Source organism: Ylistrum balloti, unplaced genomic scaffold, assembly GCF_031769215.1.
Source record: "Ylistrum balloti isolate Yb309-2 unplaced genomic scaffold, AGI_CSIRO_Ybal_v1 Utg369988, whole genome shotgun sequence".
NCBI lineage: Eukaryota > Metazoa > Mollusca > Bivalvia > Pectinida > Pectinidae > Ylistrum > Ylistrum balloti.
In genome coordinates, this window is record NW_026782072.1 from 531,040 (window position 1) to 558,898 (window position 27,859).

At 34.8% G+C, this 27,859-nt stretch overlaps 1 protein-coding gene across 1 annotated transcript; it reads left to right on the top strand.

Moving 5' to 3' along the window:
* The first annotated feature begins 748 nt into the window (after window positions 1-748).
* Window positions 749-21,889, top strand: LOC132547890 (neuropilin-1-like). The gene is made up of 8 exons (XM_060211696.1): window positions 749-785; window positions 5,108-5,315; window positions 6,030-6,226; window positions 6,506-6,685; window positions 8,258-8,393; window positions 8,823-8,899; window positions 10,463-10,576; window positions 21,462-21,889. Exons 1-8 carry the CDS (start codon window positions 749-751, stop codon window positions 21,887-21,889), a joined length of 1,377 nt encoding a protein of 458 aa, XP_060067679.1.
* Window positions 21,890-27,859: the final 5,970 nt, after the last annotated feature.

Genomic DNA, 27,859 nt, shown 5'->3' on the forward strand with positions numbered 1-27,859 from the left:
TGACCTGTAGTGATCTAAGGCCTCCGAGCTATTTTTATGTTACCATGTATCATTGTCACCGAGATCACACCTTTACAAAAATTCTGTGTAAATTTTACTTAATCAGGAGAGCTTAAGCTTGTTTTACATGTACCTGGTAGCTTGCTTAGATTTATTCTGTTAAGTATGTTAAAATAAATGACCTTGACCCACATTAGTTATCATATGAAAGTTAAATGATATCTAAAATATATTTTTAAAAAAAGGTGAGTGATTAAGGCATGTTGGCCTCTTGTATTGTGATTGTGGTTGTGTTGACTCCCAGATAATGTCGACTGTACAATGTGGGGGTGTATATTAGCATCATCTTGTAGTGTACCCAAGCTCTCAGCGTAACTTTGTTTTGATGTTGTGTGAGAAAGCTTGGTAGCTAGTAGATTTTACATGTTGTGGATTCTATAGTGACAGTTAGTCCATTACTGTAGACAAGTGTCTCCTACAGGGAAAGTCATGCCACATCATACTCTCTATGTCAGGTCAAATCTCAACATTTTATTCTTTTTGCTTCACTTTTGTTTCAGTCTAACTGTTGCTATTACTACTGCTCCCAATGGCCAAGTTAACATTTGTTTTGAAACTCTTGGAAGTGTGTCTTTCAGCACATTTTATCAGAGTGGCAGTAAATTGTCTGCACATTTTTGCAATGTGACTGAGTTTTTCAACACATTTTATCTGTATGACCGTGAATTTGTCAGCATATTTTTGCAAAATGACTGACTTTTTCAGCACATTTTTGCAGCGTGACAGTGAGTTCATCAGCACATTTTTTTCAATGTGACTGAGTTTTTCAGCACATTTTATCAGTGTGGCAGTGAGTTTGTAAGCACATTTTTGCTGTGTGATAGTAAGTTCAAGCTCAGCAAGTCACAGCTAAAACTTTACGCAGTTTTTTCTTCAGTGTTCTTGCCTATCTATCTGCCCTATCCAGCCATTGACTGAAGCCTTTATTAAATTTCTACTAAATCACGTTATTTAATAAATTCTTTATTCCATATTGCGTGCTTTTAATGAAATCTATGCATTGTTGTGACTACAGATTTCTTGTTCAATTTTCTTAGCTTTTGGAATATTTCACACTAGTTCTAAACTTATACACAATCACATAATGAATGTCAATAATTAAGCTGCAGTTGTAAACAGCTAGAAGTAATATTCAGTGCACAGATTATATCTTGTATAGTTGCAATTTCATGTTGAAATCCTGGAAGTATTTCAGATCCCAGACATCAGAAATAAATATCTGTTTCTATGATAACTTCTTATAGGTTCCTGATTTAAGCCCAGACACGTTAAGACTATTACAGTTTCTTATACATATGCAGCAATTTTTGGGAACAACCCAAACAATCATTCATGCCGAATTAAGGGTATTGGATGAAATTTCTGAACATTTAATGACGTCGATTTAAAACGAAAATATTTATTTACCTGAAAGGTTAAAATGTTTAAGACGTAGCATTACAAAAAATGGTGTCAGTTCTATTAAGTTTCTTCCTCTCTATTAAGGATATACTCTAAGCCTTAAAGAACGTGCTCAGGGATAGTAGGAATATCTTTGTCAGTAGTTACTGCTGAAGAGGATCTATTCATTCTTTATTACAAGCTGGGAAAATTCTCAATTACATGTCATTGTAAGAATACAAATATGCAGATTTTACTATTAGGGACATGTTGGAAACAACAGGGCCTACTGCAGGTAAACTGTGTAATGATATGGCACCCAGCCTCACCAGCTTAATTAATAGATTTATAAAACTATTACATTTTAAAAAGGCTGGCATGATCACTTTCTCTTCTAGAGAACATTAAACTTAAACAATTATTCAGGGTAAAAATATAATGCATCATTGTTTTCTGTTTGAAGAACCACGAAACTTAAAGCAATTATTTCTGGCCAAAAAAGATTGTTTCATTGTTTTCTGTACGGGAAGACACTAAACATGGTGTGAATTCAAGGTCATTGTTCATTTAGCAGCAAAGCATTCGGTGTCATTTTCCAGTTAATACATCAAATATTGAGTTCAAGGTCACAGCTAGTGCAGTGTACTGGTAAACAGCACCTACTGAGAGTAAGTCCTTCCTAGTCCATGTCTTTGTGGTCTTCCATAAATTAATAATGTGGTCTTAATGACATCTCTGCTCATTTTCAAATTCATTATGTTTTATATCACAATTGTCACTCAGATGGATTGTTCAAAAGCTCTGTTTCTGTGCTCCTCAATAGGATTGTGTTTTGTATTCATTGAAAGGTTTGTGTCACTGTGCTTGTTAGTGGGTTTGTAAAGTTGTACTCATTGGAAGATTTGTGTCACTGAACTCATTGGTAGGATTGTGTCATGGTGCTTGTTGAAATGTTTGTGTCTCTGTGCTCTTTAGTAGAATAGAGTCACTGCACTCATTGGTAGGATTGTGTCATGGTGCTTGTTGAAATGTGTCTCTGTTAATTGATAGGTTTGTGTCACTGTGCTTGTTGGTAGTAGTGTGTCCGTGCGTTCATTAGGTTTGTGTCAGGGTGCTTATTGAAATGTTTGTGTCATTGCGCTTGTTGGTCAGTTTATGTCACTGTGCTTGTTTGTAGAATTGTGTCACTGTGCTTGTTGGTAGTATTGTGTCTCTGTGTTTGCTGGTAAATTGCTGTAGGTTTGTATCTCTGTGTTTGCTGGTAAATTGCTGTAGGTTTGTGTCTCTGTGTTTGCTGGTAAATTGCTGTAGGTTGTGTCTCTGGTACTGGTAAATTGCTGTAGGTTGTGTCTCTGTGTTTACTGGTAAATTGCTGTAGGTTGTATCTCTGTGTTTGCTGGTAAATTGCTGTAGGTTGTGTCTCTGTGTTTACTGGTAAATTGCTGTAGGTTTGTGTCTCTTTGTTTGCTGGTAAATTGCTGTAGGTTGTATCTCTGTGTTTGCTGGTAAATTGCTGTAGGTTGTGTCTCTGCGTTTACTGGTAAATTGCTGTAGGTTTGTGTCTCTGTGTTTGCTGGTAAATTGCTGTAGGTTGTATCTCTGTGTTTGCTGGTAAATTGCTGTAGGTTTGTGTCTCTGTGTTTACTGGTAAATTGCTGTAGGTTGTATCTCTGTGTTTGCTGGTAAATTGCTGTAGGTTTGTATCTCTGTGTTTGCTGGTAAATTGCTGTAGGTTTGTGTCTCTGTGTTTACTGGTAAATTGCTGTAGGTTTGTGTCTCTGTGTTTACTGGTAAATTGCTTTAGGTTTGTGTCTCTGTGTTTACTGGTAAATTGCTGTAGGTTTGTGTCTCTGTGTTTACTGGTAAACTGCTGTAGGTTCAGATGTCTTTGTATGTCTTGGTATATTGTGGTAAGGTGTCTATCTGTGGTCACTGGTAAATTGGTCCAAATTTGTTATTGCAATAGTATGGGTGTATCAAGCAAGATGTGCAGGCATCTTCCACCCTACATCGCCAAAATACACTCAAGTTTGTATACATATTGAACTAGCATTCATTTTCAGATTTAGATACACTGGTCCACAAGATGTGTAGTACATGTGTGATACTCAGATTTAAGTACACTGGCCCTGGATAAGACTGTCCACAAGATGTGTAGTATAGATATGGTACTCAGATTTAAGTACACTGGCCCTGGATAAGACAGTCCACAAGATGTGTAGTCGTGTATGTTACTCAGATTTAGGTACACTGGCCCTTGATAAGACTGTCCACAAGATGTGTAGTATAGATATGGTACTCAGATTTAAGTACACTGGCCCTGGATAAGACCGACCACAAGATGTGTAGTTGTGTATGTTACTCAGATTTAAGTACACTGGCCCTGGATAAGACTGTCCACAAGATGTGTAGTACAGATATGGTACTCAGATTTAGGTACACTGGCCCTGGATAAGACAGTCCGCATGATGTGTAGTTGTGTATGATACTCAGATTTAAGTACACTAAGGCCCTGGATGATGTGTACACTGGCCCTGGATAAGACAAGATGTGTAGTACAGATATGGTACTCAGATTTAAGTACACTGGCCCTGGATAAGACAAGATGTGTAGTACAGATATGATACTCAGATTTAAGTACACTGGCCCTTGATAAGACTGTCCACAAGATGTGTAGTACAGATATGGTACTCAGATTTAAGTACACTGGCCCTGGATAAGACTGTCCACAAGATGTGTAGTACAGATATGGTACTCAGATTTAAGTACACTGGCCCTTGATAAGACTGTCCACAAGATGTGTAGTATAGATATGGTACTCAGATTTAAGTACACTGGCCCTGGATAGGACAAGATGTGTAGTATAGATATGGTACTCAGATTTAGGTACACTGGCCCTGGATAAGACAGTCCACAAGATGTGTAGTATAGATATGGTACTCAGATTTAAGTACAGTGGCCCTGGATAAGACAGTCCACAAGATGTGTAGTACAGATATGGTACTCAGATTTAGGATACTGGCCCTGGATAAGACAAGATGTGTAGTATAGATATGGTACTCAGATTTAGGTACACTGGCCCTGGATAAGACAAGATGTGTAGTATAGATATGGTACTCAGATTTAGGTACACTGGCCCTGGATAAGACAGATACTGGCCCTGGATAAGACAAGATGTGTAGTACAGATATGGTACTCAGATTTAGGATACTGGCCCTGGATAAGACAAGATGTGTAGTATAGATATGGTACTCAGATTTAGGTACACTGGCCCTGGATAAGACAAGATGTGTAGTACAGATATGGTACTCAGATTTAGGATACTGGCCCTGGATAAGACAAGATGTGTAGTACAGATATGGTACTCAGATTTAGGTACACTGGCCCTGGATAAGACAAGATGTGTAGTACAGATATGGTACTCAGATTTAGGATACTGGCCCTGGATAAGACAAGATGTGTAGTACAGATATGGTACTCAGATTTAGGATACTGGCCCTGGATAAGACAAGATGTGTAGTACAGATATGGTACTCAGATTTAGGATACTGGCCCTGGATAAGACAAGATGTGTAGTATAGATATGGTACTCAGATTTAGGTTTTGTTGAGACAGAAGATTTGTTGTTTTACCTGGTTTTTTATTTGGTCTATTTTTTTCTCTACAGATTGTGGTATTCCCGGTGACCAGCCAGATCCAAACCAATGTATATTTCTGTATTACAGTAAAAAAAAAAAATCTGGGGCATTTAATTCTCCTAGACATTCCTGGAGCAGCCCCATGTGCCAAAAGTGTACCTATGTATTCCGTCCTGAGAGTACGGAAAAACTTCTCATATCATTCGACACATTTTCTTTAGGAAGTTACGAAACATCGTAAGTATTTAACCACATAACCAGCTACCTTAATTCACTTTTATTGTCCTACAACCTACACTGTTTGACCTTGTACTTTTGTTTGACATTCATAAAGATTACTTGTGCAAGAGTTCATATGTCCTTCAGAACAAAGATATTCAAAACTTGATCATGATTATCCACCCAAATTTATATCTTTTCCATAGTAACACCAACAAATGTATTTTTGTTCTGTAATGATCGTCGCAATTCTCTTGAATTAGTAGATTGTTAAATAAATAAACTTTCCCAACAATTATACCTACGTTTTTTACTAGCACATGTGAAAATTCTTTCATTTTTAGTGTACAAACAAAATATAGCTCAATAATTTGCCAAAATTGATTTTAAATAGCTACCATCAATTAACTAATCTTCATGTTAAATAGCTATTATCTGTTTGTCAATCTTCACTTAAAATATCTACCATCAGCTTACCAATATCCATTTCAAATGGCTACCATCAGCTTACCAATATCCATTTCAAATGGCTACCATCAGCTCACCAATATCCATTTCAAATGGCTACCATCAGCTCGCCAATATCCACTTTAAATGGCTTCCATCAGCTCTCCAAATATCCACATTAAATGGCTTCCATCAGGCAGCAAATAATTAACTACACTGATAAAAATTCCATAATGATTAATTGTGAAAGCTTTCTTTCATTGGAAAATATTTTTTTTCTTTCAGATGTTCAGATTATTTGGAAATATTTGTTTTTGTGGGAAATACCAAACAATTACTTAATCGATATTGTGGTCAGCGATATCCTGCACCAATTATTGCACAACAAAACATGGAAATTGTCTACCATGCTAAGGACACGGAAGGCAACTCCAAATTCCAAGCTCATTTTGAGTATTTGAGGAGTAACCAGATGTACACACGTAAGATTTCACATGAGACTTACATCTTATTGCACCAATATTCAATTATATTTACATGTACATAACTGGCTATCAGTGCTGTATATTTGTATGTAGCTTAAATTGTATGTATAATTAAAGTATTCACTGCTAAGGTTTATCCATCATCACTGGATTTTATTTATTTATTTTTTTTTTCAAATTAATCTTCTTTAATTTCCAAGTTTATATTGAAGATTTTTGTGAAATGTCCAGGGTTTAACATCTACTTATTGACATTATCCTAACTTGTTGTTTCAGACTGTGGGCGGAGCATTATTAGTTCAGGAGGAGGAGGCATTTTAAAAAGTCCCCGGTTTCCGGCCAAGTATACAAACAGAGTTTACTGTAAATGGAGTATCCGTGCCAAACGGAAAGGCAACAAGATAATGGTACATTTCTACGATTTTCGATTAGAGGGCAGGACATCTGGTATTGGTTGTAAGTAGTTGTTCATGCTTATCATTTCTAGCATTTTTGTAGAGAAATCTACAATGGAACCATGTTATCTCGAACTCATATAACTCAAGGAACCTGTTTAATTTGAAGGTTTTCCTATGGTCCAGCTAACTTAAAGATAACAAAATTCCATTGTACTTTTTTAGCTGAGCTGTTCAAATCACCTGTGTTCATGGTCTCTTTGTTCATCCATCTGTAAACAGTCACTGTTATCACTTTTGCTTGAGAAGTATTTGATGGACCTTTTTCAAATTTCATATCTATATTTCTCTTGGTCCTTAGTTGTGCCATTTTGGCACTGATCAAAAAACTAAAATGGCTGGCTGGTGGCCATATTGGATTTACACAGGTTCCCTTTGGTTTCTAGTTATGCCCTCTGATTTTGGTACTGATAAGAAGAACAAAATGGCTGACAGGCATCTTGGACTTGACTGTTAATAGATTTAATAATTGCTATTTTTTAACAGGAATTTTCAATTTAAAAAGTAAAATCCGAGTAAAAACATAGAAATGCAGGGAAAAGGTGCTACTTTTAAAGAATAGCTAAATATCAAGCATTGTGATCTCTGTTTGAAGTTTTTGAAGTCACTGTGAAGTTATCATTAAGATAACTTCATAACTATTTAAGATTTCAAGACTTAGCCCAGCCATTTATTGCTGATCATATGATGATTTTATACAAAAAACAATGCAAGACTTGACTACTAATAAAGCTGTTTATTAATAATGTTGAGAAGTCTTCTGTAGCCAAAACAATCTCTTGGGCGTAACTATCTCTTTGGCGTAACGGGGGCTACTCACTCATAAGCAAACTATTGAAAACTTACTTGCGACAAGCTTGACTCTGTGAATCAGAGAAGCGAAGTAAAGTGAACTGTGCTTGACTCCGGAACAGGAGAAATCACTTGACTCTGATGAACAGAGAAGCAACTTGACTCGCTGATGCCAGAGAAGCCAGGAATGATAGGACTAGACTCTGTAAGAGTATAGAGAAGTACTTGACTCTAAGAGACTCTGACGGTTCTAGAGAAGTGACTTGACTCTGACACTGACTCACAGAGCAGCTAGTATAATACAAGGACAAACTTGACTCCAAGGTAACCAATGAGAAGATTCTGAACTCTGAAACGTTACAGAGCAGTGACTTGACTCATGAAAGGACCCTGTTAAGAAGTTTGACCCCAATTTACACACATCTAATATATTAAAATTTTTTGAATGACATGTATGAAACAAGCTAAAAATAAAAAGGAGATTTTAAAATTGGGGGATGAAATTCCTCCGGAATTTAAAAGCCAAAAATGAGCGAGTAAATGAGCTTACGAGTGAGTGCCCCCAATTACATAACAAATATTTTCATACTTTTATGTATTGCAGTTCAATAAAAATATAATACAATGTCCTGTTATAAGCCTGCCCCCTGTCAGCATATATAGAAAGTTGTTGGCCACCTGCCATTATTATAGGATAAAGACAATAGATGATTTTAACTGATTAGCATTATTGTAATCGTAAAGTCAAGAAATAAAGCTTGTTTTTGTTCTCCTTGTTTAGGGGTTGGAGCTGGTATAGGCTGTCAGGATGCAGTGATGAAGTTACATAATGGCTCCAGCTCTCCACCATTAGAACTCTGCGGGACGCTAAATGCTGAAACTACATTTGTATCTGAAGATGACACCATGGAATTAGAGTTAAGTGATGAATCAACACTAAACATTACAAACCAACCAAGTCTGTCTCACTGAGTTGTCCTAAAACCAGAGACTGCCTCTGTAACATCTTTAAGATTTGTCCATTGTGGATAGTAGTCTGATGGTACAGACTAAGTTTACATAAAAATTAACACAAAGGCAGATTTCAATACCGGAGGTCTCTTGGATAGAGATATACCTTTTCTATCAAATCAATTAAGATTACAAAACCACATTTTCTAATTAAATACCTAAATTCTGTTGAAATTTTCACACATAAATGTATACCGGCATTTGAGCTTATTATGTACTTAACAACTGTATTGTAGAAGTCAAGATGTTTCTTTAATAAAATTCTTTATAAACTCTCTTTCAGTTGTTCCTCCGTAAAATTTGCATGTACTGATGATCAATCTTGTGTATTTCAGATTCCTAACATCTGGTAAATCTTTAGGGGGGAAGGGATTTGAAATTAGTTGGACAGAGATCCACTCTGAAGCAGGTGGTGAGTATTCAATTCTTCTGCTCTTACCTTTGTGTTCATTTCCTTCTCCTTTTTTCTGGGTTATGTCTTGTCGTTTGTTTGCCCCAGTCATTTTATTTTGAAGGGTAGTGTTACCCATCCTTGTTCCATCTTGTCCCATTCTGAATCAAAGTCATATTCATATATACCCAATAGTATCATGACATCAAGTTCTACGTATCATATTATTAAGGTGGTCATACGTCAAAGGATCAAAAATCACATTATTAACTTCTACAAATTTATCAAACAATCGTACTCGTATGCATTGAAGTTAGGACATTTATGTAATATAAATATTTTCTGTTTTCTTATGCTATCTGAACATTTTCTTGGCATCATATGGTAACTGCCTTGTCTGTCCATCCTCATATCCAGAGCTTAACTTTGCCTTAAGTTTAGCAAGGACCATGAAACTTTGTGCATATATTGGTCATACTAAGGGGATTTGCAATGTACCAAGTTGAGGGACTCCTAATTTAGAGAGTTACTGACCTTTGTTAAAATTTTGTGTCCATAGCATATCTTCGATTGGAATTAACCTAGGATAACAAAGCTTGGTTTATACATTGAGCATACTAAAACGATGTGCAGTGTTCTTATTCTTGAGAACTAGTCTATAGATCTTTCTCAAATTTCATGCATAGGTTCCTTTAGGTCCCTAGTTGTGCCTGTTTGAGTTTAGGACTGATAAAAAAACAATGGCCGACCAGCAACCATCTTGGATTTTGCCTTGTAAAGATTGCTATTGCTATTTCTTAAGAAGTACTGAATGGATGTCTGTCAAATTTCATATGTATGTTCCCTTTGGTCTCTCCTTGTGCTCATTTGATTTTGGGACGATCAGAAGAAACAAAATGGCTTCCAGGTGGCCATTTGGGATGTGGCAGGTTAAGATATTATTGCTAGTACTACAAAGGAATGTTCAATTGTCTTATCATTACGAGCAAAACCAAAGAAGAGAAAAGAAGGGAAAAGATCCAACTTTAAAAGAGCAAATAAAGATCAAACAATGGTGGGTGCCAAGATCCCTCTTGCATTTCTTGTTGTTCTCTAATGTTCTATAATTTATATTTTGTTTATTCTGGGTCCTTCTATATAGTTCTTTGTCTTTTTCTCTTCTGGTCTCATCATATTGTGTTCCTTTTTTGTCCCTTTCCTTTTTTATATGCCTATCAATGACTGGATGTATTATGGTTATAACCTACATTGTTTGTCTATCTGTCTGTTTGCCTGTCTGTTAACTTTTTCTTGTTAGGGCTCGCTTGTATTTATAGATTGGTTTTAATTAATCTCGCTACAAATATTCCATACCAAAATAGCTATCAGGTCTGCATGGTTTTTTATCAACACTTACTCAAACAAATTGAATTGTGGATGAATCAGATAACTGTTTGTTTGTTTACCTGTCCATCTGTCCATTTATCCATCTAGGAAACCTTGAAAGCACAACACTTTTCACTTTCTCTTGTCTCTGATGATGCAGTAAATGTACTCTGTTATATGTAAATATATGTGAAGGAAGAAAATTTCTTCTTTCCCCAGGAACCTGTTACGGGTTTTTATGCAGCAGATCTAGATTCTGTATCGGAGCTGACATGAAGTGTAATAAAATGAAAAACTGTGGTGGTGGAGACAATTCGGATGAGACAACAGGATGTAAGTATATGTTGTTTATGATATAGTTGGTTTTATTGTTATCAGTGTTAAGATTAGATTTTCTATTTAAAGTGTTCTTACTTAATCTAAACATGTTTCCATGGTGAAGTTAAGTTACATTTGCTTCTGTGAAAATATCGGTGTACATGGTAAATATAAATGGATGGGACAGTCATAAATCCCGGTAATTAAGATGAAGTCTCAGTGGAGACATTCATACACAAATTCTTTTTCTACAACTTCATTCATATTGTATAGAAAATAAGATAACAGTACATTTGAGGTATAAAGTGTGTGGTGTAATGGGTACAAGAGAAGTACACATTTTGTAAATGTTAAATAACAATGTATATGAGATAACAACCAGGTGTGGGGAAAATATTGAACTTTAAAAATAACAGTGTTTTATCTCTGATATGGAAGGGTTTTTCTAATAACAGCGTAATTTCATCAAATATTTTTTCGGTGTTACTACATAGCAGCAAACTATGGAAAGCAACCAATCTTCAGAAATATAATTGACTCTGAGAGAGACACACAATAGGGATATTAACTTTGAGATAGGCAGGATATTGAAATAGACAGGATATGAACTTTGAGACTGACAGGATACTGACATTGAGATAAATGGTCATAGAGAGGATATGAACTTTAAGGGTCAGACAAGATGTTGATTGAATATTGATTTTAAGGAATATTTTGAGTTATGAAAAATATAAGATAGAGACTTTGTCACAGGTAAAGATGTTGAGATAGAGACAGGTACTGATGCTGAGATAGAGACAGTTGTGATGTTGAGATAGAGACAGGTACTGATGCTGAGATAGGAACAAGTACTGATGCTGAGATAGATACAGATACTGATGATGAGATTGAGACAGGTACTGATGTTGAGATAGAGACAGGTATTGATGTTGAGATAGAGACAGGTACTTATGTTGAGATAGAAACAGGTACTGATGTTGAGATAGAGACAGGAACTTATGTTGAGATAGAGACGGGTACTGATGTTGAGAAAGAGGCAGGTACTGATGCTGAGATAGAGACAGGTACTGATGCTGAGATAGACAGATACTGATGCTCAGATAGAGACAGGTACTGATGATGAAATCGAGACATGTACAGATGTTTAGATGGAGACATGTACTGATGTTGAGATAGAGACAGGTATTGATGTTGAGATAGAGACAGGTACTTATGTTGAGATAGAAACAGGTACTGATGTTGAGATAGAGACAGGAACTTATGTTGAGATAGAGACATGTACTGATGTTGAGAAAGAGACAGGTACTGATGCTGAGATAGAGACAGGTACTGATGCTGAGATAGACAGATATTGATGCTCAGATAGAGACAGGTACTGATGATGAAATCGAGACATGTACAGATGTTTAGATGGAGACAGGTACTGATGTTGAGATAGAGACATGTACTGATGTTTAGATGGAGACAGGTACTGATGCTCAGATAGAGACAAGTACTGATGTTGAGATAGAGACAGGTACTGATGTTGAGATAGGGACAGGTACTGATGCTCAGATAGAGACAGGTACTGATGATGAAATAGAGACATGTACTGATGCTCAGATAGAGAGATGTTCTGATGTTGAGATAGAGACAGGTACTGATGCTGAGATAGAGACAGGTATTGATGATGAAATAGAGACATGTACTGATGTTTAGATGGAGACAGGTACTGATATTGAGATAGAGACAGGTACTGATGTTGAGATAGAGACAGGTACTGATGTTGAAATAAAGACAGTTGTGATGTTGAGATAGGGACAGGTACTGATGCTGTGATAGGAACAGGTACTGATGCTGTGATAGGAACAGGTACTGATGCTTAGATAGAGACAGGAACTGATGTTGAGATAGAGACAGGTACTGATGTTGAAATAGAGACAGGTACTGATGCTGAAATAGAGACAGGTACTAATGTTGAGAAAGAGACGGGTACTGATGCTGAGATAGAGACAGTTACTGATGCTGAGATAGAGACAGGTACTGATGCTGAGATAGACAGGTAATGATGCTGAGATAGAGACAGGTTCTGATGCTCAGATAGAGACAGGTGCTGATGCTGAGATAGAGACAGGTACTGATATTGAGATAGAGACAGGTACTGATGTTGAGATAGAGACAGGTACTGATGCTGAGATAGAGACAGGTACTGATGCTGAGATAGAGACAGGTACTGATGATGAAATAGAGACATGTACTGATGTTTAGATGGAGACAGGTACTGATATTGAGATAGAGAAAGGTACTGATGTTGAGATAGAGACAGGTGCTGATGTTGAAATAAAGACAGTTGTGATGTTGAGATAGGGACAGGTACTGATGCTGTGATAGGAACAGGTACTGATGCTGTGATAGGAACAGGTACTGATGCTTAGATAGAGACAGGAACTGATGTTGAGATAGAGATAGGTACTGATGTTGAAATAGAGACAGGTACTGATGCTGAAATAGAGACAGGTACTGATGTTGAGAAAGAGACGGGTACTGATGCTGAGATAGAGACAGTTACTGATGCTGAGATAGAGACAGGTACTGATTCTGAGATAGACAGGTAATGATGCTGAGATAGAGACAGGTTCTGATGCTCAGATAGAGACAGGTGCTGATGCTGAGATAGGGACAGGTACTGATGTTGAGAAAGAGACAGGTACTGATGCTGAGATAGGGACAGGTACTGATGCTGAGATAGTGACAGGTACTGATGCTCAGATAGAGACAGGTTCTGATGTTGAGATAGAGACAGGTACTGATGTTGAGATAGAGACAGGTACTGATGTTGAGATAGAGACAGGAACTTATGTTGAGATAGAGACATGTACTGATGTTGAGAAAGAGACAGGTACTGATGCTGAGATAGAGACAGGTACTTATGTTGAGATAGAAACAGGTACTGATGTTGAGATAGAGACAGGTGCTGATGTTGAGATAGAGACAGGTACTGATGCTGAGATAGTGACAGGTACTGATGCTCAGATAGAGACAGGTACTGATGCTGAAATAGAGACAGGTACTGATGTTGAGAAAGAGACAGGTACTGATGCTGAGATAGTGACAGGTACTGATGCTCAGATAGAGACAGGTTATGATGTTGAGATAGAGACAGGTGCTGATGTTGAGATAGAGACAGGTACTGATGTTGAGATAGTGACAGGTACTGATGCTCAGATATAGACAGGTTCTGATGTTGAGATAGAGACAGGTACTGATGTTGAGATAGAGACAGGAACTTATGTTGAGATAGAGACAGGTACTGATGTTGAGAAAGAGACAGGTACTGATGCTGAGATAGTGACAGGTACTGATGCTCAGATAGAGACAGGTTCTGATGTTGAGATAGAGACAGGTACTGATGTTGATAGATCAAGATTGGCTATGATGTTTAGGCAGGATATTATGATAACATTTTGATTGATAGACAAAATATCTTTTGGAGTGAACAGATATTGACATGGAACAAGACAGGATGCTGGAAACAAGATGTGCAGAAAATGAGAATATAAAAAATATTTGTATATCTACAATTTTCCAGTTCTGAGACACAATTTATTCTCATAATGAAGAGATGAGATTTCATCGCTACATTCTAGTGATCCATTCTGAAAAGATTTAGAAATCTTGTTTGACAAGGGAATTAGTCTGTATGCTTTCCATTTAACCATATACTCTGTAATACAGATTAAAAAGTAAGTTTTTAAAAAATTGTGCATGTATATTTAAAATTTCTGCTGCATTGGAAGTCTGGTTTACAAGGAAGCAGTACAACTGTAGAATGTTTTGACATTAGCCTGTGTAATTGAATTGATGGAGCGATCATACTGCCTGTCCAGTTCTTAATCTCCAGCATTTCTCATATCTCACCAGGCGCTGGCAGAATCTTCACATGTTCACTATAATCATATTTCACATAAATCATTTACAGTTCTACAGGAAACAGTCTTGTCCAATTTTCCAATATCATTCTTTAATCAAACCTAATGTATGTTTAGGTTTCATAAATTCAGTTATGATCAAGACAAATTAAGTTGATGTTTCCTGATCATATTTTTTGTTTATTAATTAGATTTATGAAATTACAAACAAGAAATGATTTAATAAATACTATGAAACATAAACGTAGCCGTTAAAGGCTTTTTTCTATCTTGTAGCAGAACATCTCTAAAACCAGTTTTATATGATGTGGTGAATTTTTGATAAACAGTTAGAAACATACATATAATTCATGACAGGTATATAGTATAGACCTTGGTTTGATATTAAGCAGTCTGTGATTAGCTGAATTTTCACTAAAGATTCTATGGTTTTTACATAGAACTAATGGAGTGACTATGATGAGTGGGAAAATAATTGCAAATTCTACGATGCAGTAGCTCTTTGTACAACTTTCTTAATGATGGGGTGAACTAATTTTGAGTGTAAAAGGATGTTTTAGAAGTTATTGCCCACTTTTTCAGCATTTTAATCTTATTCTGAGGTATCATAGTTTTCAGCTCTTTAGAACATGCCAGAGATAATTATCCTGACTCACAGTTTAGTACAATCTATATTCAATGGGTTAATCAATTTTGTTTTAATGACTTTTGAAAGAGTTACTGCACAACTGTTTAGAGTACCAGAAATCTACAGGAACCAGAAGTATACTTATCCTTTATCACGTTACATAAGACAGTCCGCTATTTGAGGGGACATTGTTAGACAGACATTGGTCTAGTCCCCAGGGACAGAGTTATTGACTTGAAATAAAAAATGCAGACATTTGCGTAGCCCCTGAGAGGGAGGGATAGCAACGCTGATAGCATATGTAATGTGTAGATGTTGAACTGGTCCTTGTGGGAAAAACAGTCTTGACAGGAAAAGCTACAGGTAATATGTATTACACAGACAGCTTACTTCATCAACATCTATTGATTACTATGATAACATGAGGAAAATTGGAAATGGTACGTGGATCCCACGAGAAATGAGAGAACAATATATTTTAGTAACAATGTCAAATGTAATTGAGCACTGATTAAGACATTTATAAAGGTTAGGCACTTGTTTGGAAGACTTTGTAATTCTGTGTAGCTGTTGAGGATTCTCATACATAACACACAGGTAAAGGTGTATTGGTATTACCAGGTATCCCAGAGACTGAGGAACAGGCATCATCCGGTAGGTAGTCTGTCTGATGTCTGTGTGGACAGTCTGTCCACTGTCCATCCTATGTCTGTTCTCTGTCTCTCCAGTAGTTCTACTACCAGATAACAAGCTAACCTTTGGTATATATACCACTCCAGTCTGGTGTATACCATTTTATGTATAGAACTGAGAGACTAACACTTATATACCACTCCAGCCTGATGTATACCATTTTATGTATCGTACTGAGAGACTAACACTTATATACCACTCCTGTCTGGTGTATACCATTTTATGTATAGAACTGAGAGACTAACACTTATATACCACTCCAGTCTGATGTATACCATTTTATGTATCGTACTGAGAGACTAACACTTATATACCACTCCAGTCTGGTGTATACCATTTTATGTATAGAACTGAGAGACTAACACTTATATACCACTCCAGCCTGATGTATACCATTTTATGTATAGAACTGAGAGACTAACACTTATATACCACTCCAGCCTGATGTATACCATTTTATGTATCGTACTGAGAGACTAACACTTATATACCACTCCAGTCTGATGTATACCATTTTATGTATCGTACTGAGAGACTAACACTTATATACCACTCCAGTCTGGTGTATACCATTTTATGTATAGAACTGAGAGACTAACACTTATATACCACTCCAGCCTGATGTATACCATTTTATGTATAGAACTGAGAGACTAACACTTATATACCACTCCAGCCTGATGTATACCATTTTATGTATCGTACTGAGAGACTAACACTTATATACCACTCCAGTCTGATGTATACCATTTTATGTATCGTACTGAGAGACTAACACTTATATACCACTCCAGTCTGATGTATACCATTTTATGTATCGTACTGAGAGACTAACACTTATATACCACTCCAGTCTGGTGTATACCATTTTATGTATCATACTGAGAGACTAACACTTATATACCACTCCTGTCTGATGTATACCATTTTATGTATAGTACTGAAAAACTAACATTAAATACCATTCCAGTGGTATAGAATAGTTAAACAATTAATTATACAAATTTTTTTTTCATGACAGTTTGTGATTTATTCATGACCAGAAGTAATAATGCACCATTTACTTAGGGGCAGATAGTAATTTGTCATTGACTGCTGAAGTGTTGTTTTACTCGTACAATTATTTTCATCTTTCACTTCCTCATCATAATTACAAGTACGAGAAACATGTAACAAATGGAGAAGATCTGCCATTCCAGTGATCATCCAGGCCTGTTGGAAATCAAATTATATTCTTTTTGGCACTTCAGATCATATTATTTAAAAGAAAAGACAATTTCACAGGAGATGTACACCTGAATCTGATTACTTGTGATGTTGTCCCTGGTGGTACCTTGGTACAGATGTTTGTTACATTAAAGGTCACGCTGGTCGGCCTCTGACAGTCTGATTGATTAACATTGATACTGTACCTGGGAAATCAAGTCAGATTCTACTGAATTATCTGCTTATATCATGGTCTACCTCACGAGATGTTAGTAATATAGACATCTCCATATCTACCATCTACTGCAAAGTCACAATCTTGTTGTGACACAATAACATTTTAATATGTAAAGCAACCTGGGTCACCAAAGGTCGGGTCACCATAGGTCAAGGTTATAGGTATGACCAGAAGCTTTTTTTTTCAAAACAAGGCACGTTATGGATTTGCATCTGCTGAAGGCTAAACCAGAGATGCAACAAATATCTTCGTCATTTAAATCAGATCCAGATTACTGTTTTCTTGGGGACAAATTCATTCGACCTTGAAATAAAAAATAACTTGTAACTGCAATCAGTCGGAAATGAGAACGTAAATTATATGGATGGCCACCTTAACTGATGTAAGTTTCGCACGCCAGATGTCCAGAGGGAGAACAGGATCGATTAGAATGAAGACCATTATAGATTCAATTTGTTAGTCAACAGTTAGCCATTGTCAGTATGGTCACCTCCAGCTTGTAATAGCCATTGTCAGTATGGTCACCTCCAGCTTGTAATAGCCAGTGTCAGTATGGTCACCTCCAGCTTGTAATCGCCATTGTCAGTATGGTCACCTCCAGCTTGTAATAGCCAGTGTCAGTATGGTCACCTCCAGCTTGTAATAGCCAGTGTCTGTATGGTAGTTGTAAGAAATGTCCATGGTCTATTCTAGTGAAAGAGATTTCCTTTTATGTCTATAGTAAACTATTTTGTGAAAATAAAATGTAAGAGAAATTTCTTTGATGTCAGTAAGAAGTTTGACAGTGTTAGTGAATCTGTAGTTTAGGAGATTTCTGTTTTGTGTTTGCAATTAATAAGAAGCTGCTAATTTGTGAATCCGTAGTGTTAGAGATTTCGGTTTTTTCAATCTGAAATGAAAGAGATTTATGTTCTGTGACTATGTCTAAGAAATTATTTCGGAAAGATTTTTGTTTTAATATACGACTTTCATGTGTAACTTACGTCATTTTTCCAGTTATCAAATCTGAATGTTAAGTAAGCAAGTGCTCTATTAATCTCTAACTTATTGCAGGTGTTTACTAACATCTAAATTAGTACTTAACTAGAATAGTTACAGAATTAATCCATACTGTAAATCATCTTTTTTTGTGGGGATTTATTTTCATTGCATTCGTGAGTACTCAGATTCCACAAAATTATCATGTCCACAAAATAACAAACAGATAAAAATAGCCATAGAAACAAGATTTAACCAGAAATCCAAATGGAGACAAAAATGTGTATTTTTGGAAAATATGAAACTTGAGACCAATGAAAGTAAGATTTTACAGTAGTAACAATAGGTTGAATTTCTAATTTGAATGATACTGACTCGATAGTTCAGAATTACTAACATATGTATACAGACTTACTGACTCGATAGTTCAGAATTACTAACACATATACATAGACTTACTGACTTAACAGTTCAGAATTACTAACACATATACACAGACTTACTGACTTAACAGTTCAGAATTACTAACACATATACACAGACTTACTGACTCGATAGTTCAGAATTACTAACACATATACACAGACTTACTGACTTAACAGTTCAGAATTACTAACACATATACACAGACTTACTGACTTAACAGTTCAGAATTACTAACACATATACACAGACTTACTGACTTAACAGTTCAGAATTACTAACACATATACACAGACTTACTGACTATAGTTCAGAATTACTAACACATATACACAGACTTACTGACTTAACAGTTCAGAATTACTAACACATATACATAGACTTACTGACTTAACAGTTCAGAATTACTAACACATATACACAGACTTACTGACTTAACAGTTCAGAATTACTAACACATATACATAGACTTACTGACTTAACAGTTCAGAATTACTAACACATATACACAGACTTACTGACTTAACAGTTCAGAATTACTAACACATATACACAGACTTACTGACTTAACAGTTCAGAATTACTAACACATATAGACAGACTTACTGACTTAACAGTTCAGAATTACTAACACATATACACAGACTTACTGACTTAACAGTTCAGAATTACTAACATATATACACAGACTTACTGACTTAACAGTTCAGAATTACTAACACATATACACAGACTTACTGACTTAACAGTTCAGAATTACTAACACATATACACAGACTTACTGACTTAACAGTTCAGAATTACTAACATATATATACAGAATTACTAACATATGTATACAGAATTACTAATATATGTATACAGAATTACTAACATATGTATACAGAATTACTAACATATGTATACAGAATTACTAACATATGTATACAGAATTACTAACGTATGTATACAGAATTACTGACTTAACAGTTCAGAATTACTAACACATATACACAGACTTACTGACTTAACAGTTCAGAATTACTAACACATATACACAGACTTATATAGTTCAGAATTACTAACACATATACACAGACTTACTGACTTAACAGTTCAGAATTACTAACACATATACACAGACTTACTGACTTAACAGTTCAGAATTACTAACACATATACACAGACTTACTGACTTAACAGTTCAGAATTACTAACACATATACACAGACTTACTGACTTAACAGTTCAGAATTACTAACATATATATACAGAATTACTAACATATGTATACAGAATTACTAACATATGTATACAGAATTACTAACATATATATACAGATTTACTAACATATGTATACAGAATTACTAACATATGTATACAGAATTACTAACATATGTATACAGAATTACTGACTTAACAGTTCAGAATTACTAACACATATACACAGACTTACTAACATATGTATACAGAATTACTAACATATGTATACAGAATTACTGACTTAACAGTTCAGAATTACTAACACATATACACAGACTTACTGACTTAACAGTTCAGAATTACTAACATATATATACAGAATTACTAACATATGTATACAGAATTACTAATATATGTATACAGAATTACTAACATATATATACAGAATTACTGACATATATATATATACAGAATTACTGACTTAACAGTTCAGAATTACTAACATATATATACAGAATTACTGACATATATATACAGAATTACTAACATATGTATACAGCATTACTAACATATATATACTGACTTAACACAGAATTACTAACATATATATACAGAATTACTTACATATATATACAGAATTACTAACATATATATACAGAATTACTTACATATATATACAGAATTACTAACATATATATATACAGAATTACTTACATATATATACAGAATTACTAACATATATATATACAGAATTACTAACATATATATATATACAGAATTACTAACATATATATATACAGAATTACTAACATATATATATACAGAATTACTGACATATATATACAGAATTACTAACATATATATATACAGAATTACTAACATATATATATACAGAATTACTTACTTATGTATACAGAATTACTGACTTAACACTCCAGAATTACTTACTCATACTTACAGAATTACTGAACTTTTGAGCATAATGTTGATTAGGTTCAGATTCCATAGATTCATAATTAGACTTACTTACAATGTAGATTTAGTTATCAGTACAAACTTAAAACATGTTACCGCTAATATATATATATAGATCTCGTTGATATACAAATATTTTCTTGCAGCTCTGTACTTCATTCCTAATTGTATTTTCACTGGAAATGATAAGGAAAATACATATATGTAGAAACTTACCGATTCATTAATTTGATATCATCTCCTAGCAATGCTTCAGTAACTGCATATTGTAAATATATCAACGATGATGTTTAGGTTGTTACTATATAGTGTGATTTTGTCTCAGTATTAATGGTATGTAAGTATACCTTTTGATTGATGCCAGGCTTCATTTGCCATAGAAAGGAATTGTGTGTAGAATTCTAATAATTTGATGAATTCTGGTCTGGAGATGAAGCATACTGGTGTGGCCAGAGACTGACCCTGTCTGTTAAACACTAGTCCTAATTGGCAGTAGTAAGTGCTGACATTAACACTTCAGCAGTGAATAAAGGGTGGCGTCATGACGTCATGTGATAACTTACTAATTTATATGATGTAATTGCAGTGACAGGTTTATGTAACCATCAGACATTAGCTGTCACAGATACGCTTGGTAATTAGTTTAACATCTTATTTTTGTCTTCACAGGTCCTGCTGTCGGCAAATTTGAAATTCTCCACATTGCCATTGGAGCCTCTATTTCATCTTTTTTCTGCATCATTCTAGTCATTTGTGGACTCTACCATCGTCGTAAATTTCGACCAGATCGTAAACCCCCAGCAAACGACCATGTGGAAGTACGTTATGTAGCTGCAGCATCCTCGTGTAATACAACAGACCGTCTCTTAACAATGGACCAAAATGATGGGCGTACAACAATAGTGACATCACCACATCAAACGCCCAGTCATACGCCCAATCAAATTTCCAAATCATCCAACCCGGGTACACCTGGAACCCCAGTTAATCCTGGTACCCCTGTGCAGGGGGGCACTCCTAATCAGACTCCAAACTTCTCTAATGCTAATCGGACTAGCAGTCGTGCCCCTCGTATACAAAAGGTGTCCATTGTGTAGCAGCCATGTGGAGGCTTATTTTTATACCAAAAACCAAATACAACGCAAATAGGTAGTCAATGTAACTATTACCCAACAGTCCCACAGGGGTAGTTCTCACAGCTTATTCCATTTTAGGGATCATTGAGTATTTAAAGAGTAAAAAGCAAGCTCGTTCAGACACAAATCATCCACAGAGAAATTCTTATACATTTGCTGAACTTTTGCTTCGTATTCCTTTAATTTGTATGTCTGCAAAGAATTATTGTTATTATCATTATAATGAAATTGTATAACAAAGATTGATTTTTTCTTTTGTTTTTTGTGTATATTTATAGTTTAACTATTGTTACGTGTGCTGGAGAGAGAGGTTTATACAAAGTGGATACATTGTTGGTTGAGACTGTACATAGTGTGTACATATGCTTGGTAATGTCTCCACCACTTCAGTATCCGTGACATGCTCATTTTTACATATCTCATCTGTCCATCCTGTTTTGTAAGTATGTTTAAATCAAGTATAACAGTCACCACACAACCTCCACATGTGTAACAGTCACCACACAACTTTCACATGTGTAACAGTCACCACACGACCTTCACATATGTAAAAGTCACCACACAACCTTTACATGAGTAACAGTCACCACATGACCTTTAAATGTGTAACAGTCATCACATGACCTTCACATGTGTATCAGTCACCACACAACCTTAACATGTGTAACAGTCACCACACGACTTTCACATGTGTAACAGTCACCACACGACTTTCATATGTGTAACAGTCACCACATGACTTTCACATGTGTGTCAGTCACCACACGACTTTCACATGTGTAACAGTCACCACACGATTTTCACATGTGTAACAGTCATCAAAAGACCTTCACATGTGTAACAGTCACCACACAACTTTCACATGTGTAACATTCACCACAAAACCTTCACATGTGTGTCGGTCACCACATGACTTTCACATGTGTAACAGTCACCACACGACTTTCACATGTGTAACAGTCACCACAAAACCTTCACATGTGTGTCAGTCACCACACGACCTTCACATGTGTGTCAGTCACCACACGACTTTCACATGTGTAACAGTCACCACACGACTTTCACATGTGTAACAGTCACCACACGACCTTCACATGTGTGTCAGTCACTACACGACCTTCACATGTGTAACAGTCACCACACGACCTTCACATGTGTGTCAGTCACCACACGACCTTCACATGTGTGTCAGTCACCACACGACCTTCACATGTGTAACAGTCACCACACGACCTTCACATGTGTGTCAGTCACCACACGACCTTCACATGTGTGTCAGTCACCACACGACCTTCACATGTGTGTCAGTCACCACACGACCTTCACATGTGTAACAGTCACCACACGACCTTCACATGTGTAACAGTCACCACACGACCTTCACATGTATCAAAGATTTTAACCTTCACATTTCTAAAACATTTCACTCTGAAGATTGTTTTCATTTTCCTTATCTGGCTAAAGTATTCCTAAAACCTTTATATGTACAAAAAACATTCACTAAGATCATATGTTAGAAAAGACAACACTTTTATACAGCTCATTTATTTTAAGTTTTTAAAAAGTATGTGTCATTTTTCAAAATTATAAGAAAACATTTGCAAAATACACATTTTTTTGTGTCACTGAACAGTTTACAATTTTGTAATTTCTTTGTTTTTCATTACTAGATTTTAAGAAATTTAGATTCAAATTCAAAAACTGATCCCAGTATTTGAAAAGGGTTGTTGATGATAAAATGTTTGTATAGTATGTCATTCATATTTTAATAAATTCATATCATTTTATATGAATATTGAAAATTCTTTATGTATTTGACTTTGTACATTTTGTTATTTTCTCGAAAATACTTGGCAATATCACAAGATACCTGGTAATCATGATTATACTGATCATTTCAACCATTTTATTCAGATATATAGGTTTATCAATTTATTTTATAATTTCAAACAAGTGCCATCAATAATCATCATATAAATACACTATTTGTAGTTTTGTAGGGGCCAATTTTATTAAATGAGTTATTTGGTCATTTATTAACATGACATTTTCAATATTTTGTTTATAAGACAACCCTCAATATTTTGTATTTGAGACAACCCTCAATATTTTGTGACAACCTCAGTATTTTGTTTTTGAGACAGCCCTCTTTCATTGCTGTCTAATTTAACCATATCTGCTGATTTAGTATTACTTCATCAGATATAAACTTTTTAGTACTACAAGAATACAAGTCATGCCATGAAGGACTGAGCTTTTTTAAGATTTACCATTATTTTCACTACATTACTAATCATCTCAAGATTCTGTTATCCCAGGCTCTTCATTAATTGACATTTATGCATAATGAATTAGGTGTTTCATTTCTGATTAGCAAAATTATCTATGTTAATAACTTTGCTAAATGTGAATGGATTTCAATCAAATTTGGTTGGCAGGTGAATCTTATTATCCTTCACCCTTAGATCAACTACAGACATCTTTTGTTGACTTACAAATTTACCATTGAAAGTGTAAGTGATACACAAATTTATCATTGTTATCTGGATATACAAACTTACCATTAAACACAGGATTTACAAATTAATCATTGAACACAGGATTTACAAATTAACCATTGAACACAGGATTTACAAATTAACCATTGAACACAGGATTTACAAATTAGCCATTGAACACGAGATTTACAAATTAATCATTGAACACGGGATTTACAAATTAACCATTGAACACAGGATTTACAAATTAATCATTGAACACGGGATTTACAAATTAACCATTGAACACGGGATTTACAAATTAATCATTGAACACAGGATTTACAAATTAGAAATCAGAATTAGAATAAGAATCACACTTCTTTGTAGGTGTTAGTAAGGTTTTTCTAATTTATCAGGTTTTCAGGTTTTTGTTGAGGCCCTCAGACAGGCAGTAGAAACTGTTTCATGATTGAGATATTTTCCTCTGCATCAGAGTGGAATCTATCTAGTGTCAATATCTTTTATTCTGGTGATAATTATTCAAGGTAATCAGGTTTACTTGTACAGTCTCGTTATCTATAATAAGCTGTAGATTGTGTAGCAGTTGACAATAAATACTGCTTAATTCACCTATCAATTATAAATTTTCTTTGTTGTTTTTTTTTCATTTTCCCTTCATTAATGAGTAAACAACATAACATTATAAGTTTATAAGAATATTTGCTACATTTTGTATTAAAGGCCCAAAGATTAACAACATTGATAAACTGAAAAATGCACACAAAATCCCTGGTCCTTAACCATTACTATTGTCTTTATATTTTTTAAGAGTATTTAACAAAAACTTTAATGACATACCTATTGTACATTGTCCTATCACTTATGTGAGAACATCATAATATTATCTCTTATTCTTTTCCTGCTGCAGTCAATTTTATCAATATTTATGCTTCTTTAGGACACAGGCCCTTTTAGCCTCTTGTCCTTTTCTATAAGAAGCCAGTGGCAGCATCAGGCTTTTTCCTCATAAATGTTTAATTTGGTAAAATTTAGTTTTCAATTTTGAAAACATTGTCACTGACAGAGAAATGTTAAACTGTGGAATTTGAGTATAATGTTGGAAAAAAGTGATCTGCCCCAGATTAACAAATGACAGCATAGCATGAAGTGTTTATTTTCTCATTAAATGATGAAATTATCACACAATTAAATGAATTTTAGTACTAAATGTTGATTTTAATGATGCAATTTGAATGTGGGATACAAGAATCATGCCAGTTGAAGCTTACCTGGGGTATATTGACCTTGGGGAAATCTGATGGTGTTTCAGGTATAGTAGAATTGGATGTTTACTTTTTATATATCCAATAAGAAATGTGATTTTACATTAACCAAACCTAGTAATATCAATGATTGAATTCCCTGCATATTTATATTGAACCTTATTACCTCCCTTTGACTGACACTCTTAGACTTCAACTTTTTGCAATAAATATGACTTTGCTGAATCTTGTTGTTTTATGAAAGATGGATCACAATCATCACCACCCAGATTTAAGGACTGCAGTATACAATACTGGACTTGATCACAACTTGCATAACATTTGTTGGATTTCTATATCAAAAGTGGTAAGATTACAATATTAAATTGAGTTACTTCCCTTGACCAGAATTCCGAGACAGCTATGAGTGTTATATTTACTACAAGAGTGGCAGTAGTGTTTGGTAAAAGAATACTTGTCTAGGGTAACATATCAGTATTGTAATTAACTGGTCATTTCCAACCGTTTCCTCTTTGAAGTGTTAAGATATATAATAAGATTTTAGATGTTCATGTTCAATGAATTCATGTTTTTTTTTCTGAACGTATAAGATATGCATTATATTATTGAATCACAGAGTACAGAAAATATTTAATCTAATATGTCCATGTATGTATGATGTACATAATATTTCAATGTATACTCAAGATAATAGTATGTTGATGTATACACAAGATATGTGATGTGTCAATGTAGACACAAGATATATGATGTGTCAATGTAAACACAAGATATCTAGTGTGTCAATGTATACACAAGATATCTGATGTGTCAATATTTACACAAGATATCTGATGTGTCAATGTAAACACAAGATATCTGATGTGTCAATGTACACACAAGATATCTAGTGTGTCAATGTATACACAAGATATCTAGTGTGTCAATGTAAACACACAATATTTAATGTGTCAATGTAAACACACGATATCTAGTATGTCAGTATAAACACAAGATATCTAATGTGTCAATGTAAACACAAGATATCTAATGTGTCAATGTAAACACACGATATCTAATGTGTCAATGTGAACACACGATATCTAGTATGTCAATATAAACACATGATATCTAATGTGTCAATGTAAACACAAGATATCTAATGTGTCAATGTAAACACAAAATATCTAGTGTGTCAATGTATACACAAGATATCTAGTGTGTCAATGTAAACAAGATATCTAGTGTGTCAATGTATACACAAGATATCTGATGTGTCAATGTTTACACAAGATATCTGATGTGTCAATGTAAACACAAGATATCTGATGTGTCAATGTACACACAAGATATCTAGTGTGTCAATGTATACACAAGATATCTAGTGTGTCAATGTAAACACACAATATTAAATGTGTCAATGTAAACACACGATATCTAGTATATCTAATGTGTCAATGTAAACACAAGATATCTAATGTGTCAATGTAAACACACGATATCTAATGTGTCAATGTTTACACAAAATATCTAATGTGTCAATGTTTACACAAGATATCTAATGTGTCAATGTAAACACAAGATATCTGATGTGTCAATGTAAACACAAGATATCTGATGTGTCAATGTAAACACAAGATATCTGATGTGTCAATGTAAACACATGATATCTTATATGTCAATGTTTACAAATGATTTCTAGTATCTTGTACATATACTCTACATACATTCTCCAGGGTGTCACTATATTAATTGCATATCTTATATACACTTCTGTATGCTATTATTTATCGTGCAAATGGTACTGCCATTGTCAGAATACATCTACCACATATATTTTTACTGTATGCAGCAGTGACAGTAAACAGCTATATTCTAGCATGTGCATTAATTTGACAGAATCTCTCTAATTTACATAAACATTTTATTTAAGAATATATATAACCGTTTGAATAAGCGATTTTCAAGTTAATTGAAAAATTCATAAAATTGCTTTTGAAATTCGTTAAAGTGTAGAACTATATTTCCGCAGGAAGTAATTATTGAGGTGTACGTTATCAAACACAATTCAGCGTAATGTCAACGTCGGGTAAACAAAGACTAAATTTGATTTAGCCTTAACAGTTTCAATGGTCTGAATTTTCAGTTGCAGGATAAATAGAATGCATGGGAGGCATTTTAAAATGTAA

Excerpts from the sequence above, each read along its gene's own strand:
- LOC132547890 (XM_060211696.1), top strand. The coding sequence starts at position 749 with ATGACTGACTTTTTCAGCACATTTTTGCAGCGTGACA. Across the intron at positions 6,227-6,505 it reads GAGTAACCAGATGTACACAC|ACTGTGGGCGGAGCATTATT; the intron begins GTAAGATTTCAC and ends TTGTTGTTTCAG. Across the intron at positions 6,686-8,257 it reads CAGGACATCTGGTATTGGTT|GGGTTGGAGCTGGTATAGGC; the intron begins GTAAGTAGTTGT and ends CTCCTTGTTTAG.